Source organism: Onychomys torridus, chromosome 11 (genome assembly GCF_903995425.1).
Source record: "Onychomys torridus chromosome 11, mOncTor1.1, whole genome shotgun sequence".
NCBI lineage: Eukaryota > Metazoa > Chordata > Mammalia > Rodentia > Cricetidae > Onychomys > Onychomys torridus.
In genome coordinates this window covers 44,701,882-44,717,085 of record NC_050453.1, presented here as the reverse complement: position 1 = coordinate 44,717,085, position 15,204 = coordinate 44,701,882, and the positions used below count along the sequence as shown (strand labels likewise).

At 40.8% G+C, this 15,204-nt stretch overlaps 1 protein-coding gene across 2 annotated transcripts in view; it reads right to left on the bottom strand.

The window, feature by feature from the left end:
* Positions 1-735: 735 nt before the first annotated feature.
* The window catches only part of Pla2g4a (phospholipase A2 group IVA), a 143,735-nt gene continuing 129,266 nt past the window's right edge, over positions 736-15,204 (bottom strand). For both annotated transcript variants that reach the window (XM_036202269.1, XM_036202270.1), the window contains 3 exons: positions 13,883-14,078; positions 12,442-12,599; positions 736-1,329 (listed from right to left, as the gene is read on the bottom strand). In XM_036202269.1, coding sequence (XP_036058162.1) covers positions 1,198-1,329; positions 12,442-12,599; positions 13,883-14,078 — 486 coding nt within the window. In that variant the 3' untranslated portion in view covers positions 736-1,197. The remainder of the gene's footprint in view (positions 1,330-12,441; positions 12,600-13,882; positions 14,079-15,204) is intronic.

The window sequence follows — 15,204 nt, the reverse complement described above, 5'->3', positions numbered from 1 at the left end:
AATTAAAAGATCAGTTTCACAGGGTTTCCACAGTTAAGAGCACATACTGCTCATTCAGAGGATCCTAGTTCAATTCCCAGCATTCATGTTAAGTGGCTCACAACCATGTGTAACTCTGGCTGCACGGGTGTAACTCTGACCTCTGTGGGCGGGCACCTGTATTTATGTACACATACCACACACACACATAATTAAATTAAAATTAATATTGAAGAACAATGTAATTTTCATATTTGTGTTGCTTAAAATTAGTGAATCTTAAAACTTTTCATAGTAAAAGTAAAATATTTCCTTGAAAAAATAACAAGTGCCAGGGAGATGATTCAGGGGGTAAAGTGTTCACTACAGAAGCATAAGGAGGTGTGTTTTGGTCCCCATGTGAAGCCAGCCTTGGCAATGTGTGTCTGTAAACCTAGCACCTTATGGTGGATGGGAGGAAGAGACAGGTCAGGCCCTGGAAACTCAAGGGTAGCTGCCTAGCATACATAGCTACAAACAACAACAACAACAACAAAAATCCTGTCTCAAATAATGTGGAAAGTTAAGACTAACTCTGAGTTGTCCTCTGACCTCCATGCACACTTCATGGTATATATATCTGCAATCATACACATAAAGGTGCGCGCACACACACACACACACACACACACACACACACACACACACAAATCATACACAGCACACTCATACAATAAGATTTTTAAAAGATAGTAAAAAGAAAGACAGACTCGGGTCTCTCGTGGTAGTTTGTACATCAAAGTATTTATTTCATATGTGTATATATGAATCCTTAAATAAAAAATAGTGTTGTATCATGGTATGAACAAATCTACTTTGTGAATAACAATCACACACAATGGGAAGCCTTACTGAGCTGAACTATTAAATATTTTAAAAAGAAAACCACATTTATATATATAGAGATAGATATGTATAAGTACAGGTTAAAAAAAAAAAAAGTTGGTGAGGAATGTTTAAAATACAGTATATATCCCTATGCTTATGTCAGGAAGTTCATACTGACACAAACCGTTGCTACGGATTACATAACCAACACCACTTCCCACCCAACACACAGCTAAACCACTGCAACTCTGAGTGCTAGCCAGTCTCTTATGCTCAGTAAGACGATCTCTAAATTGCTCTTGACGCCAGTCAGCTTGGAATCCAAATGGCTTGATCTTTCCAGCACACAGCCTACGCCGTGGGTTTACTGAGGAACTCCTTGTTGAAGAATTTCCTTGCCTCGACATTACTCAGGGAAACAGAGCAACGAGATGGGTTCTGTCTTCTGTATTCAATGCTCTCCACAATGGCATCCTTTATCACCTGCCAGTGGAAACAGAAAATAGATGGTGAGCACACCTCTACATCCCTGAAGCATTCGTTGAATGAAAACCAAAGTCTGGTTCTCTTTTCTTATTGTCTCTGTTTTGAAATTTACTGACAAAAGTATGATTCTTTGGGGCACATGTCAATGCAAGATCTCATTGTTACATTCTTGTGAAGACGTACTTTAGGAGTGTTCCAGATGAAGAATAAGATAATTGCCAACAAGGTAAATTTATGTTCCATCTAGCCTTCACTAGGAAGTGATAATATGGAAGGAAGTACGAAATTTATAATTTGGGTTTTTAAAGTTAAAGGAGGCCACGGAGAAGGGAGATGCTCCCTAGTGGAAAGAGAAGGCATCTCTCTCCAGGGAATTCTCCATTTCCCTGATTCTCACCAACAACTAGAGAACCAGTGTCCTCAAACTAAAAACCACCAAACTTAGGACTTTCCTCATTAAAATAAATCGCTGTTTTCCATCCAGAGTCATCTCATGTTTATCCAAGTTAATGATGATGAGAGGTACTATGTATTGTTTCTGGTATGAAATTAACCTTGTTAGGAATTTTAGGAGAAAATGAAACGGATTTGATCAGAGCCATTACTGCAGAGTTGGGGACATGCTTTGGGAAGCAGGAGAGAGGGTGCTCATGATGACTCTGCTACGGTTTCATAGCCCTGTAAACGCCAGGAAATCTCCATACCCTCAAGGTGCTGTCAGCAAAATAGATGTTTGGGGCACTAGAGGCAGAGGCAAGTCTGGTCATTAAGGAAGTCCCTTTATTCTCCTCCACTCCAGGGACTGTTACATAAGCCTGAAGCACTGGCCATGTGTTTTCACCTCTATAGTGTGAGTAGGAATGCTCGGCATTCCAGAAAGCTCAGGACCCGTGACCTCTTCTCCCACTAGGGACCCACGTGCTTCATCTCACCACAGAGGCATTGACAGAGACCTTTCCCCAATACAACAAGCTCACTGAGCAAGTATGCTCCAGTGTTTAGAACAGAGAGATAGGAGAGCTAAGTTATGCACACATAGAGTCGGCCTCCAGCCACTTCTTATCACACCCATTGGCAGGAACCTCTCTTTCTTCCAGAGTGGCTAACAAAATAAGAAATATGTCATCGTGTTACCAAAACAAACAACAACAACAAAAAATTTATCACAAAAATTTGAGTCTTTCATATGGTAAAAGAAATGAGTCAGTCTCTGCTAGTGGAAACAGACTCAAATATTACTGAGACTTTTAAGTAGGGGTTTATGTGGAGCCCATTTTCCCATGAGCAAAGGAGACATAATTAATTCTGTACTTCAGATCTGTTGAAAAAGACTTGGGTCAAAGGCCTCCTTGGTCCAGTCATGCCCGTCTATGTGAAAGAGATGGCAATTAGCCTAAATTCTTGAGATTATTTCTTCTTTAAAGATGTCACACATTTATATTTTATGTGTGTGAGTATTTTGCCTGCATGCAAGTGCACCATGTGTATGCAGTGCCCGTGGAGTCCCGAAGAAGGAGTTGGATCCCTTGTAAATAATTCTAGACAGTGTGAGCTGCCACGTGGGTACTGGGAACCAAACCTGGGTCATCTACATGAACAGCAAGTACTCTTAACTACTGAGCCATCTCTCCAGTCCCTGTCTCTTTGTCTTTAAGATAGGAGTAACGTTATTAATCGTGGGTTGCTGGGTATAAAGTGCTGTGGACAGTGATTGGCACATAGAAAGATCCTGCAACAGATATGTGTACACACCGTTGCTTATAAACTGTGTGTGGTGCAGGTTAGGAGGCTACTGATTGAAGAAACAAACAAACAAACGAAAGGAAAGGAAAGGACATGACTGCTCCTAGGTATGTATGGTGGAGGAGAAAGTTTACTGTAGATATGTGTCAGAGCATAGCCAGAGGCAGGGACATCTGGGAGAGTCCAGAGTGGAGCCATGTAAGGAGAGGAGGAAGGGACAGGAGAGGAGAGAGAGGGGAACCAGATGCAGCAGCCAGGAGGCCCACAGGTAACCAAAATGGGTTGGAATATACAGGGAAGAACAGCCCAGCCCCTTGTGCTGAAGAGTTCAGGGTAGAGGGCAGGGTATACCAACCATACCTTCTAACAAGAAGGGACTGAGGGATGCTGGGAGAACCTGGCAGCCAGATCTGCTTTGAGAAGTTAAATAAGCAACTCAGCAGTTCTGCACCAGATGAATAAGAAAGGGAGGGAGGGAGAGAGGGAGGGAGGGAGAGAGGAAGGGAGGGGGAGAGAGAGAGAGAGAGAGAGAGAGAGAGAGAGAGAGAGAGAGAGAGGAAGATGAGGGAAGGGAAGGGAGGGGAGGGGCCTAGGTGTGGTGGAGGAGAAAGTTTATTGTAGATATGTGTGAGAGCATAGTCAGAGGCAGGGACATCTGGGAAAGTCCAGAGTGGATATGACCAGACTGAGCCGGGCCATGTAGGAGACAGGACAAGGGTGCAGCAGCCAAGAGGGCAAAAGTACAAAAAGTGCAGTAATCAAAATGTCTAGATTATAAAGGGAAGGGCAGCCTAGCCCCTGAGCTGAAAATTTGGGGGGTAGAGGGTGGGCTCAGCCAGCCATACCCAGTAACAGGTAGAGACTGAGGCATACTGGAGGAACCTGGCTGCCAGGCCAGCTTTGATGTGTTAAACAGGCACCTCAGCCTTTTGCCCCCGGATTTAAATCAAATGAACTGCTTTATTTCCTGGTTACAGTCTGTCTCTCTAGACTCCCAGCTTACAGTGTTACCAGTTGGTTTCTGCTCCTTCAGCTGCATCTCCTTGGTGCAGAGATGTGCCAGGGAAAGACCCCAGGGAATACTACACTAGTGATGGCTGCCTGATGTGAATTCTTGATGGCGAATTCAGACACACACACACACACACACACACACACACACACACACACACACAAGCAGAACCACGAAATTTTCAGCCCAGGGGCTAGGCTGCCCTTCAGCAAGAAAAGCAGCCAGAGCTGAAGCTCAGTTGGTAGAGCACTTCCTTAGTGTATAGGGGGTGGTGTGTGTGTGTGGGGGGGAGGGGGGGTGAGGTGTTCAATCCCTAACACTATAAGGAAAACAGAAAAGAATTGGCATCACAATGAGTGAGTTTACCAAAATTTGGCCCCTGCTCATATTCCTAATTTTAAGCCTTTCCTATAAAGGAAAATCAACATTTACATTAACAGCTGAAAAACCCAAATCATTTGGGATAAGAATGTGCAAGTTGAACCACTAGGTGGCACCTTCACACTATGAAACCACTGAATAGGCTTCTCATCCCTCAGAACACAGCCTAAAGCACCCTAGCCAGGCACACAAAAACTCAGTATGAAATCACTTGCTAACTGTAAAACATTTAGCATGCCACATAGTATATCTAGGGGTGTCTGAGATGTATCATGTCGTGTCTATGTCTTTCTAATCTTTATTGTTACCAGGAGTGACCTTAGAGGGTCTATATAATTGCTTCTTTCCTTCTATGGGATTCCAAATCCTTCCTGTCAGGTTTACTTTAGCGATATCCCACGCATGCTAACCTTCATCCTTACTGCGCATCCGGAGTACGACCCATGCTATCTTTTACTATGCCATTCAAGAGCTTCCCAATTGTTTAAAACAGTTTCCTTTATTCTTCAGCAATACGGGTAGATAAATGAGAAAAAAAAAATGTAAAACTTGGAAAACTTCCCCCCTCGTGTCAAAACGGAGGATTCTGGAGGTGTGCAATGGAACTATTTGTAGACAAATGTGGAAGGCTTACAGTGTCAAGTTGAGACAGCAGCCCAAGGGAGAGCGTTATGGTGTATTCTGTCTGAAAAAGTAAACATTATTAGCATGACAAACAACTGCTATTTTCATTAAAACTACTGGCTAATGTCTGCTTTTCCATGAGATCTGAAATATCCTGGAAGCAGGAAGTCTTCGTGTTTGAGCCCAGCACTGAGCTTATGAAAGGTACATAACAAATATTTTCTAAATTAATAAATGCCCAGGATAAGCCATGGGCAAAATACAACTAGAGTTAAACACACATGATTTTTATAAGTACAAGGGGACAGGTGGTTTTCTCCATGAATAACCAGATACAGCTAAAGATGGAATGTTGTGGCAAGGGGAGACACAGGAGACACATGGAAACTGGCATGGAAAAGGAACTATGGAACATTAAGAAATAAGGTCACTTGGGAGATAAATGGTGACAGAGAAAAGAGTGGGGAAGATTTATGCTCTCAGCCCAGCCCCGACTCCAAAACTGTTGTGGGATATTTGTACACCATGTGAAGATGTATTGCAGTGATTGCTGTCATTAAAAAGCTGAATGGCCAATATCTAGGCAGAAGGGAATAGGCAGGACTTCCTGGTAGAGAGAGAGAAACTAGGAGGAGAAATCTGCTAGGCACACTGTTTTGCCAGCAGACTCAGAGCAAGTTGGATGTGCTGTACTAAGAAGAATTAACAAGCCACATAATAGGACATATTTAAAAAAATATATGGGTTAATGATGTTATAAGAACTAGTTGGGAAAAAAGCCTAAGCTAAAGCCAAGCTTTCATAATTAATAATAATAAGTCTCAGCCAGGCGGTGGTGGTGCATGCCTTTAATCCCAGCACTTGGGAGGCAGAGGCAGGAGGATCTCTGTGAGTTCAAGGCCAGCCTGGTCTCCAAAGCGAGTTCCAAGAAAGGCACAAGGCTACACAGAGAAACCCTGTATCGGGAAAAAAAAACAAACAAACAAACAAACAAACAAAAAAATCTCAGGGACATTATTTATGGGCTGGTGGTCCAAAGACAGCCCAACAAGAAAGCTTTGCTACACAAAATTGTGACTTCCTGGATTTTGTCCCAATTAATCCATTACTCAATTGCCTTGCCTATAAATCTATAAATTAACACACACACACACACACACACACACACCTATATACACACACATACCCACAGCTTCATGCTTCTTAGGCTAATCTTAAGAGTTGAAAAATTAGGAGGAAATTTTGGTTAATACTAAGCACTCAAAATATTTCCTTCTTTGGGTTGTTTTTTTCCCCCTGGGGGTAGGGGTTGGTGTTTTGTTTTGCGTTGTTTTGTTTTTCTGAAACTGAGTCTCCCTATGGAGCTCAAGCTGCAAACTTGGGATCCTCTCGCCTTAGCTTCCTGAGTGATGAGATTGCAAGCCTGGACGCTTTATTCTTTTGGTGTTACATATCACTGTGACCCTGAAACAGTGCTGCCTGGCACAGCTGATAATGAAGACACATTCAACCAATGTGTACGTGAGATTGGATGAGATCATGTAGAGCATTAAAAGCAAGTGATTTGAGGGCTATAGGGGTTCAGAAAATGACACCCTCAAATGACAGCCTCAAAACGTCTTGGAAACATGTTCTCCTGTCCCCTGTCCTTTTCTCTACCCCTCCTCAGGCAAACAAGAGAAACTAGCATCCCTCTTCCATAAAGGGGAGCAGAGAAGCCAAAAAGCCTTTTGTCTGAAAGGACTGAAAGTATTGCCATGACTCCTCACCTTTTGCTTCCTAGAAAAACTCCTAAGACATTCTCTGCCCATCTGAGGGCACGCCATAAGACCCTCTCCCACTGCAAGATACCCTGTCCCATAGCCAAAAGGAATGTTACACAGAAACCAGAAAAATTCCAAACGAACAGACCCCTCTGGGTTTCTGTCAGAATTAAACTCTAACCATTTCAAACAATCATATTTCTATACACCTGTCCATGCATCACGACACCTGAAATTTTTTTAAAAAAAAAATAGGTAGTCCACTTCAGAACTCTGAATCTTTACTCTGAAGGATCTCATGTTGTGTAGAACTATGCTCAAATGAGTCCATTTGGCTTTTCTCTGGTTGATGTATCTTTCGTCTAGGATGTCGGCCAACAATGAGTATGAGGGGCAGGAGGAACCACTCTCTTTCCTCCCCTGCAGGCCTAATAAAATAGGCCAGGATATGCAACAGACTGTGGATTACTGCAGTTACTATGTAATTGCTGATTATCTTCTGAATCGTCAAAAACCTTAACGTGTACCTAGACAGTGTAATCATAATGAGGAAACACCATTAAAGTAAGAATTAACTACTAGGACTTCTGATACACACTTTCCCCGTTCCGATTAACACCTGATGTTAAACACTGTGATTGGTTAATGCTGATGGTCATCTTGTCAGGATCTAGAATCACCTAGGAGATAAATCTGAGCACAGTAGTAAGTAGTTAGTCAAGGTGGGAAAAAACAACTTTTGTGGGGAGCACCATCCCGTGCACTGTAGTCTCAGCGCTTTGTGACTGTCAATGCAATGTGACCAGCTGCTTCAGGTTCCTGCAGCTGTGACTTCCCCATCATGATGGGTGATACCCTTGCTTCAGGAACTGACATAAACATTTCCTGCTTCTGTTACCTACTTTGTCTATGAGCAAGAGAAATAACCGATAAAAACCCCTTGTAAAATTACCCGACAAAAATTGAAGCTGATTGTTGTGCATACCGGTATGTATCGAATGTAGTGAAATATAACAGTATCATAGAATCTGCCTGAATTTGTCTACTCAACTGGGAGCTGAATGAGAAAGGAAAATAAGCTGACTTGACAGGCCCTGAGAAAGAGTCCTCCAAACACATGTTCCCTCCCAACCAATGTGGACGTTTATGACTGTATACGCTACCCAGCTGGGCATGTGCTGGGTACAAGCTTCATGGTCAACAGCTCCATCTCCCCCCAGTGACAACTTTTACCCCGACCTTCATTATCTTCAATCTGTCAGTGACTTACAAATTTATGATAAATACATTGCATATTCACTTGAAGTACCAGACATTATGGTCACTATTCCTGGAGTACAGAAAATAAATAAGCCACTGTTTTATGGAATTTATAGTTGATTTATATAATTACAAGCAGATATGAATATGAAAATTAGCAATAATTCTTCATTATATCAGCTGTTGCAATTCCCTAGTGACTACTTATATCCTAAATCCTTAAGTTATTTTAACTAAACACCATCCTAATCCTATAAAATATATCATTGTTTCCCCTTACAAAAGAAGAAAATAATCTACCAGTCCAAGGCCACCAGCTTAGAGACAGCTAAACATTCAATTAGTCTGAATCCAAAGCCTCCAGATGCCACCTGCCACATGTCCACCAGTCTGTCACTGGACCTTAAATTTCTACTAAGGAAACAAAATGTAGATCCTACAAAATTCCACAACTGTAAAAGCACCGAGACAATGCTCATCAAGAAGGAATTCGTGAGGACTGAGTTAAGTACAGAAGATTGAGGCTACCGAAAAGGCCAGACTTCTATCAAAAAGTGAGCTGAAGCAGAGGAAAAAATGCTCTAAAGGATGTCCTAGAAGAACCATCGACAGGAGTTCCCAGCTGTTACATACACCATGGCCTGTTCAGAACAAAACCAGATCAGAAAACAAATTGAGGAAACACACCTTAAGTCACAGCGGCTCTGGCCACAAGGCTGAAAACTGTCTTAACACCATGGCCTGTTCAGAACAAAACCAGATCAGAAAACAAATTGAGGAAATACACCTTAAGTCACAGCGGCTCTGGCCACAAGGCTGAAAACTGTCTTAAGCTTTAACAGATGAAAGACATCGAATCCTGTTTTATCACAGTCTCTGCCACCTGAAAAACCGCTCTGATGATCCATGTGCAGCTTCTTAAGTGCAAGTCGACGTTCACCTCCACTCAGATGGAGAGAGTGGCTTTAACTAGCTGAACCTAATGCATTTCCCAGCATCATATGCTCAGTAAAACTTTATTACTTTTAATGCATCACCCTTACCAGGAATTTTTATGATAAAATGTGGGGGGATCTTTTGGATAAATGATATGCAAGAGGTCACCAAGAGATAAATAACAGTAAAAGTAGAATAACACACACACACACACACACACACACACACACACACACACACACACACACATGTACACACACATTTTCCACTTGAATATAAGTCAAAATGGCCATCTACTTTAGGAAAACACCTACATTCATTTATTCAAAACATTTACTCGATGCCTACAACTGTCATTGTCTGCACAATTTGTCTACAAAGAGTGAATCCTTAACACTTTCACAGCTCCTTTTGTAGACTTCCCATGCACTTCAGAATGCCAGGAGATTGCCATGCATAGCGAAGATCTTCACAATTAAGTGGCTACTGTTTTCAGGGTACTATTTAGGCCCTACCTGATTATGCATTCATAGTCCCACTGCCCTTGTGACAGGTCCTATTGTCCCTGTTTTCAAGATGAAGAATCTAATCCTCCTGAAGTTTGAGTAGTATGTTCAGTTACAAGTGACCCGTGGTGGTTCAAATGAGTATGACTCCCATAGGCTTATATATTTGAATGCTTGCTCCCCAATTTGTGGAACTACTTTGGAAGGATCAGATTGTACGGCCTCATTGGAGTAGGTAGTGTCACTGGGAGTGGGCTTTGATGTTTCAAAAGTCGACACCATCCTCAGTTAAATTCCCCTCTTGTGGTGATGTCTCAACATGCAGGCTCGTAGTCACTGCCCCAATATGATGAGTTCTGCTACTGCCATCTATCTCCGCCATGATGGCCATGGAGACACCCTCTGAAGCCGTAAGCCCTAATAAACTCTTTCTCTGATAACTTGCCTTGGTCATGGTATCTTATCATAGCAATAAAATGCAACTAAGACATGGCCTACCTATATTTAAAAATAACTATAAAAAACTCATATATTTGTCTCTAAATGTCACGCCACAAATATAAGTAGAAGCTATGAAAAATGTTTGTTTACATAATGAGGGTAGTCTCACCTAGAAACTCACAGTGGTTATGACACCGAACACAAAATCTATACAAGCTCAACCCAGAGAAAAAAAATCCCATCATAGAGGGGTAGAGGTGGTCACAAAGTTCCAACTTCAGCTGAGGAGCTATTGGTAACTGATAGAAGAGTTATTTTTCTTTAAGGATATGGTCCCTGTTAGGTTGAACACTCTCCAATGAATGGTCACATACCCCAGAATATATAGGTAACACCAACTAGACTTGATGGGCTAAAAGAATAAAATGAGACACAAAATTGAGTGAGTATGGAATTGGAGATGGATCTGGGAACAGTCTAGGGAGACAGTGATATGATAAAAATACAATGTAAGAAATTCCAAATTTTATATATGGTATTACAAGTAATGCTTTGTTAATGGTTTGTGAAGAATCAATGTTTATTGGACTATACTGAAGATGGCTGTTTTGGCATTCAGTCTATTTTTGTTCAGGCTTTAACCTTTTCATGTCTGAGTCAAATAAACTAACTTGAAGAATGCTTATAAAATATGTAAATAGAACTATACAATTACAGCAAATATTTTAGCAGGTCTAATATAAATAGGAACAGAAAATAGCAAGAGAAATGCAGTCATTTAAAATACATATATGAGTGTGTTTATTGCTAAGTTGGATAGATGATATTTATAATTCCTACAATTCTAGTTCTTTTCATTAGAGGATGATTTATCAAATTTAACAGATTTTTACTCCCAAATCTATTAGTTTCAAATCTATTGTCTATAAGTTTCAAAACAGAAAATTGGAATCGCCTTAGCTCTCTTTTCTTTTAGTATGATTAAACTTTATAAAATACAACTCTGTTTTGGGGGCTAGAGAGATGGCTGAGAGATTAAGAACACACACACTGCTTTTCCTAAAGACCTGAGTTTAGTACCTGTCACCTATGAAAGGCACCTCACAATTGCCTGTGGCTCTAGCTCTATGGAGATCTGACACCTCTGGCCTCTGGGGACATCTGCACTCACATACCCACCTCCCACAAACATACATAAAAATGAAATCCAAATAAAAATAAACTGCAACTCTATTTTGACTATTTCTATAAGTTCCTTGTGTCTAAATACTCATTTCTCCCTTTTCTTTGAATTTGAACCATCATTACAAAAATAAGGTAACATGAGGTTTCTAAATATTTACTCCCCATGTAAGATTTATTCAGAATGTGTTAAGGAAATAATGTGTCGCAACTTTTGGTAAGTATATTATGTATTAGTCATCATATACTGGAAAATACAGGCAAAAAAAAGAAGGAATTTTAGAATTATAGGAACTGAAGTATATTAGGAAAATTTTCACATGATTACAAAAATGTATTGATTACAATGGGTAATGGTCATTATGTCATGATTGCATTTGGCCTGTCTTAAACTGTCTCAAGGAACACTAAACGAGCAAGAACACTCACTGATGTGTGAGCACAAAAATCTAGTTAAGTTCTGCAGAACCAGCACATCTGTGTGTTCATTTTGGCTATTCCTAATCTCCGAAAAGACCAGCAAGTCAGACATGATGCATGGCTCTAACTAGTTCACCTTTCTTACTTTCTTTCTTAATGTGCAAAGTCCAAGTAGGCCAATGAGCTCAGCTCCCACAACTGATAGCAACTGGTTAGATGCTGTGATTTGGGCCCACAGCTGATGACTCCAATCACACACACCACAGTACTCTGACATGGTGCATTTAGCACTAACCATTCTGAGAGACACAGACTAGGTATGCTAGCCATAAGAAGGTTTGATATTGAAGGGAAAGACTTGCTTCTAATGTCTCTTTCACAGAGCACACAGGAAAGGATGAAGATGCAGGAGGCTCTAGTATTTGGCGGTATCATCAAGAGCTACAAAAACCCAACATTTGGAAGCATGCTTTCATTCAGTCACCAGCAATGCACTCACGCTCACTGTCCCACCAGTACACTGCCCTGCCCCCTCCAGTACATTGTCCTTCCATCACTTCATAAATTACTTTATCATAAAATGAATAGATCAGGAAAGCCAGGAATGAACTCTCTCACTCCACCACACAATAATACAAAGTGTGGGTTCTGATTGGTTGCCGACAGTGATGTCATTATTTGTGAATTCTGAGTGTTCTGTTAGAGGTTAGTGAAATAATTGATAAGAAACAAGGTACCACATTGTGACTCTGGTCATTCCTAAGCCTGATTTGTCTTCTTACTGAATTCATGTGTTTGCTAAGTGACTTCTCATGTTCACAGTGGTGGAAGATATACTCACGTCAATGTTGTTCAACGTGTTGAAGTACATGAGGTCATGCAGCCTTTTGAAGGCTTGATTTGGATACTGAAAGTTGAAGGTTGAAAATGGAGACTCAGGATCATCAAAAATGTCAAAGTCAGCTATTTCCTTCTCCTCTTTGGTTTCCCTTGGAACACCTACGTGCCAAAAAAAAAAAAAAAAAAAAGAGCATGAATCTTACATTCGAAAATTTAAAAAAAATACATGCAACCATGAAGACAGCTCTGAGAGTCACCAGAAAGGCTATGATTCTGAAGATAACCATCTGCCACAATCAGCCGCACTCAAGTTGGGATGATACCCAGCTCTCTCACCTGCTGGCCTATGGATGGAAGGATGCCTCTGTGGTCTGAGTGCTCTGCCTTCCACTTTCCCGGATGGGTCATGGTCCTCATGGGGTAGCTAGCTTACTAGGATATGCTTTGTCCTCTGTCTCCTCGCCCAGTATCACTTCCTCACTCCCTTACAAATAAATCATTTGCACTTGAATCCTGCCGTGAGAATCTTCTTCTGGGGAAATCCAAACCAAAACATTGAATCCTCTTCAAGTCCCTGAAATCCCTGTGCTTACCAACCCCTTGGTTTCCCCCTGAGAACTAACAGTAATAGAAAATTGACTAGGTTGCTTTCAGTTCGAAACCAGGGTTTCAATTTGAAACTAAGGTTTCCATTTGAAAACATAAATGCCAGCCAGCCTTCCTTCTCCTGTACGAGGCATGGCTCACAGCTCCACCCTTATTAATTTGTTTTATCATTCTGAGAAACCTAGGAAGAAGACTTCTTCCCTGTGTCATCTCATTCATCTTTTTTGTCTCTTTCCATTCACAAAATAGATAACTGCATCTTCCGGTCTGAAAAATATTTAGCATTTAATTCCCCTAAGCATCCTTCTTTGGTTAATGGATATCTTTCAGGATGCACAAAAGTCCACCCACTCTTCCAGATATGGTGAAAACAGAATAACCATTCCTTGAACTAGATTCTCCTTTGCTGTAAATTATAATGTGGAAGCCCCAAATGGTCGGCCATGTCGCATTGGTAGATTACATTAAGTTTTGTGGTCAATTAATATTCCCAGAGACTTCTGCAAGATTTTATTTTGAAAACAAGAGCTGTTTCACAGCAGTGAAAGTCACACTATTTAACATCCTTTATGAATAGGACATCCATCAAAGCCAAGGCTCTGGTTCAATACCCTAGCAATGTTGGCTGAGCTTGACCTTCATCTTCCCGTTTCTCTATCATGAGGAACTCGAAATCTTGGGGTAAAGAAGAAGGAAGTACTTGGGCTCTCAGGTCACAATGATTTGTCACAGTAAGAGAAGCACTCCATGTAGTCCTAGTTCATGGACAGCATCAGTTTAAAACAGCTCAATATCAGTCACATCGCCAGCCAGACTTCCATTTCATGGAAACATACCTGGGGCCTTGTACTTTCTGAAGTTGATGTTGGCCAGAACAAAGTGGATAATGGTAGGGCAGTCATTCTCCACATCAGGATTCTTGGGTTTAAAAACATAACACTCCTTCAACCCTTCTCGATCAAACACATAAGGGTCAATCTTCGGAAAGGGGAGCTTGTTCATTTTAGCCCACTTCTCTGCAAGCAGAAGTTCCTACAGGAAGGAGAAAGATGCATTTAGAAATGTTCAGTTGTTATTTGTTCAGTCAGTCCATTATTCTATATTCGTTAAGTGTTATTATCTTCCAGCAGTTGCTAAGACCACAAAAACAACACTGTGTTAAAGGGCTGTGAAAAATCCCCAATATCTGTAAACAATGCTCTCTAAACAAACCCAATAGCAGGCATTCGACAAATTTATTAATGAACTAAATTGAGCATGAATTTGCTAGAGGAAAAAAAAATGGGTCCAAAATATTTACAATGGTATGAATGGGTTTTAAGCCTTGGGAGGTTAAACACTGACAATGAAGACCTGGAACTCATGTGTCTTGGTTGGTTTGTGTTGTTTTATAAAATTGACACAAGCTAGAGTTATCAGAGAAAAGGGAATCACAAATGAGAAAACACCTCCATTAAGACCGGTTTGTAGGGAAGCCTGTGGGGGGCATTTTCCTTTCTTTATTTAATTTTTTGTTTCAAGACAAGGTTTCTTTGCATAGCTGGGGCATTTTCTTAAATAGCAATTGATGGGGGAAAGTCTAGTGGGTGGTGCCCCTCCTTGGGCAGGTAGTTCTAAGGTATATAAGCAAGCAAGCTGAGCAAGCCAGAAAGCAGTATTCCTCCATGGCCTCAGCATCAGTTCCTGCCTCCAGGTTCCTGCCTTGAGATCCTGCTTCAACTTCCTTGGATCACAAGCTGTAAAATGAAATAAACCCCTTCCTCCCAAAGTTGCTTTTGGTCATGGAGTTTCATCAGAGCAATGGAAACCCTAATTAAGGCAAGTTGTTATTGGATTTTACACCTGTTATCTCCATCAAGGTAAATATATATATATATATTTATATATATATATATATATATATATATATATCAATTAAACTATTTTGTTAAGAATGTGAAATTCAAGAGAATATCACCATTAACTTCAGTATCAACATGGTACAGATTCTTGTATAGCTGGTAAGATTCTTTGTAGAGAAACTACTTTTTAAAAAAATGCAAGTTGTAGGTTTTTTGTAGCTACTACACGCAGTTAGATTTTATAGCTTCTGGTGTTGAATACTCCTAGATGTATGTATGATAGCATAGCACACTTCGTAGGATTCTGTATTGCTAGT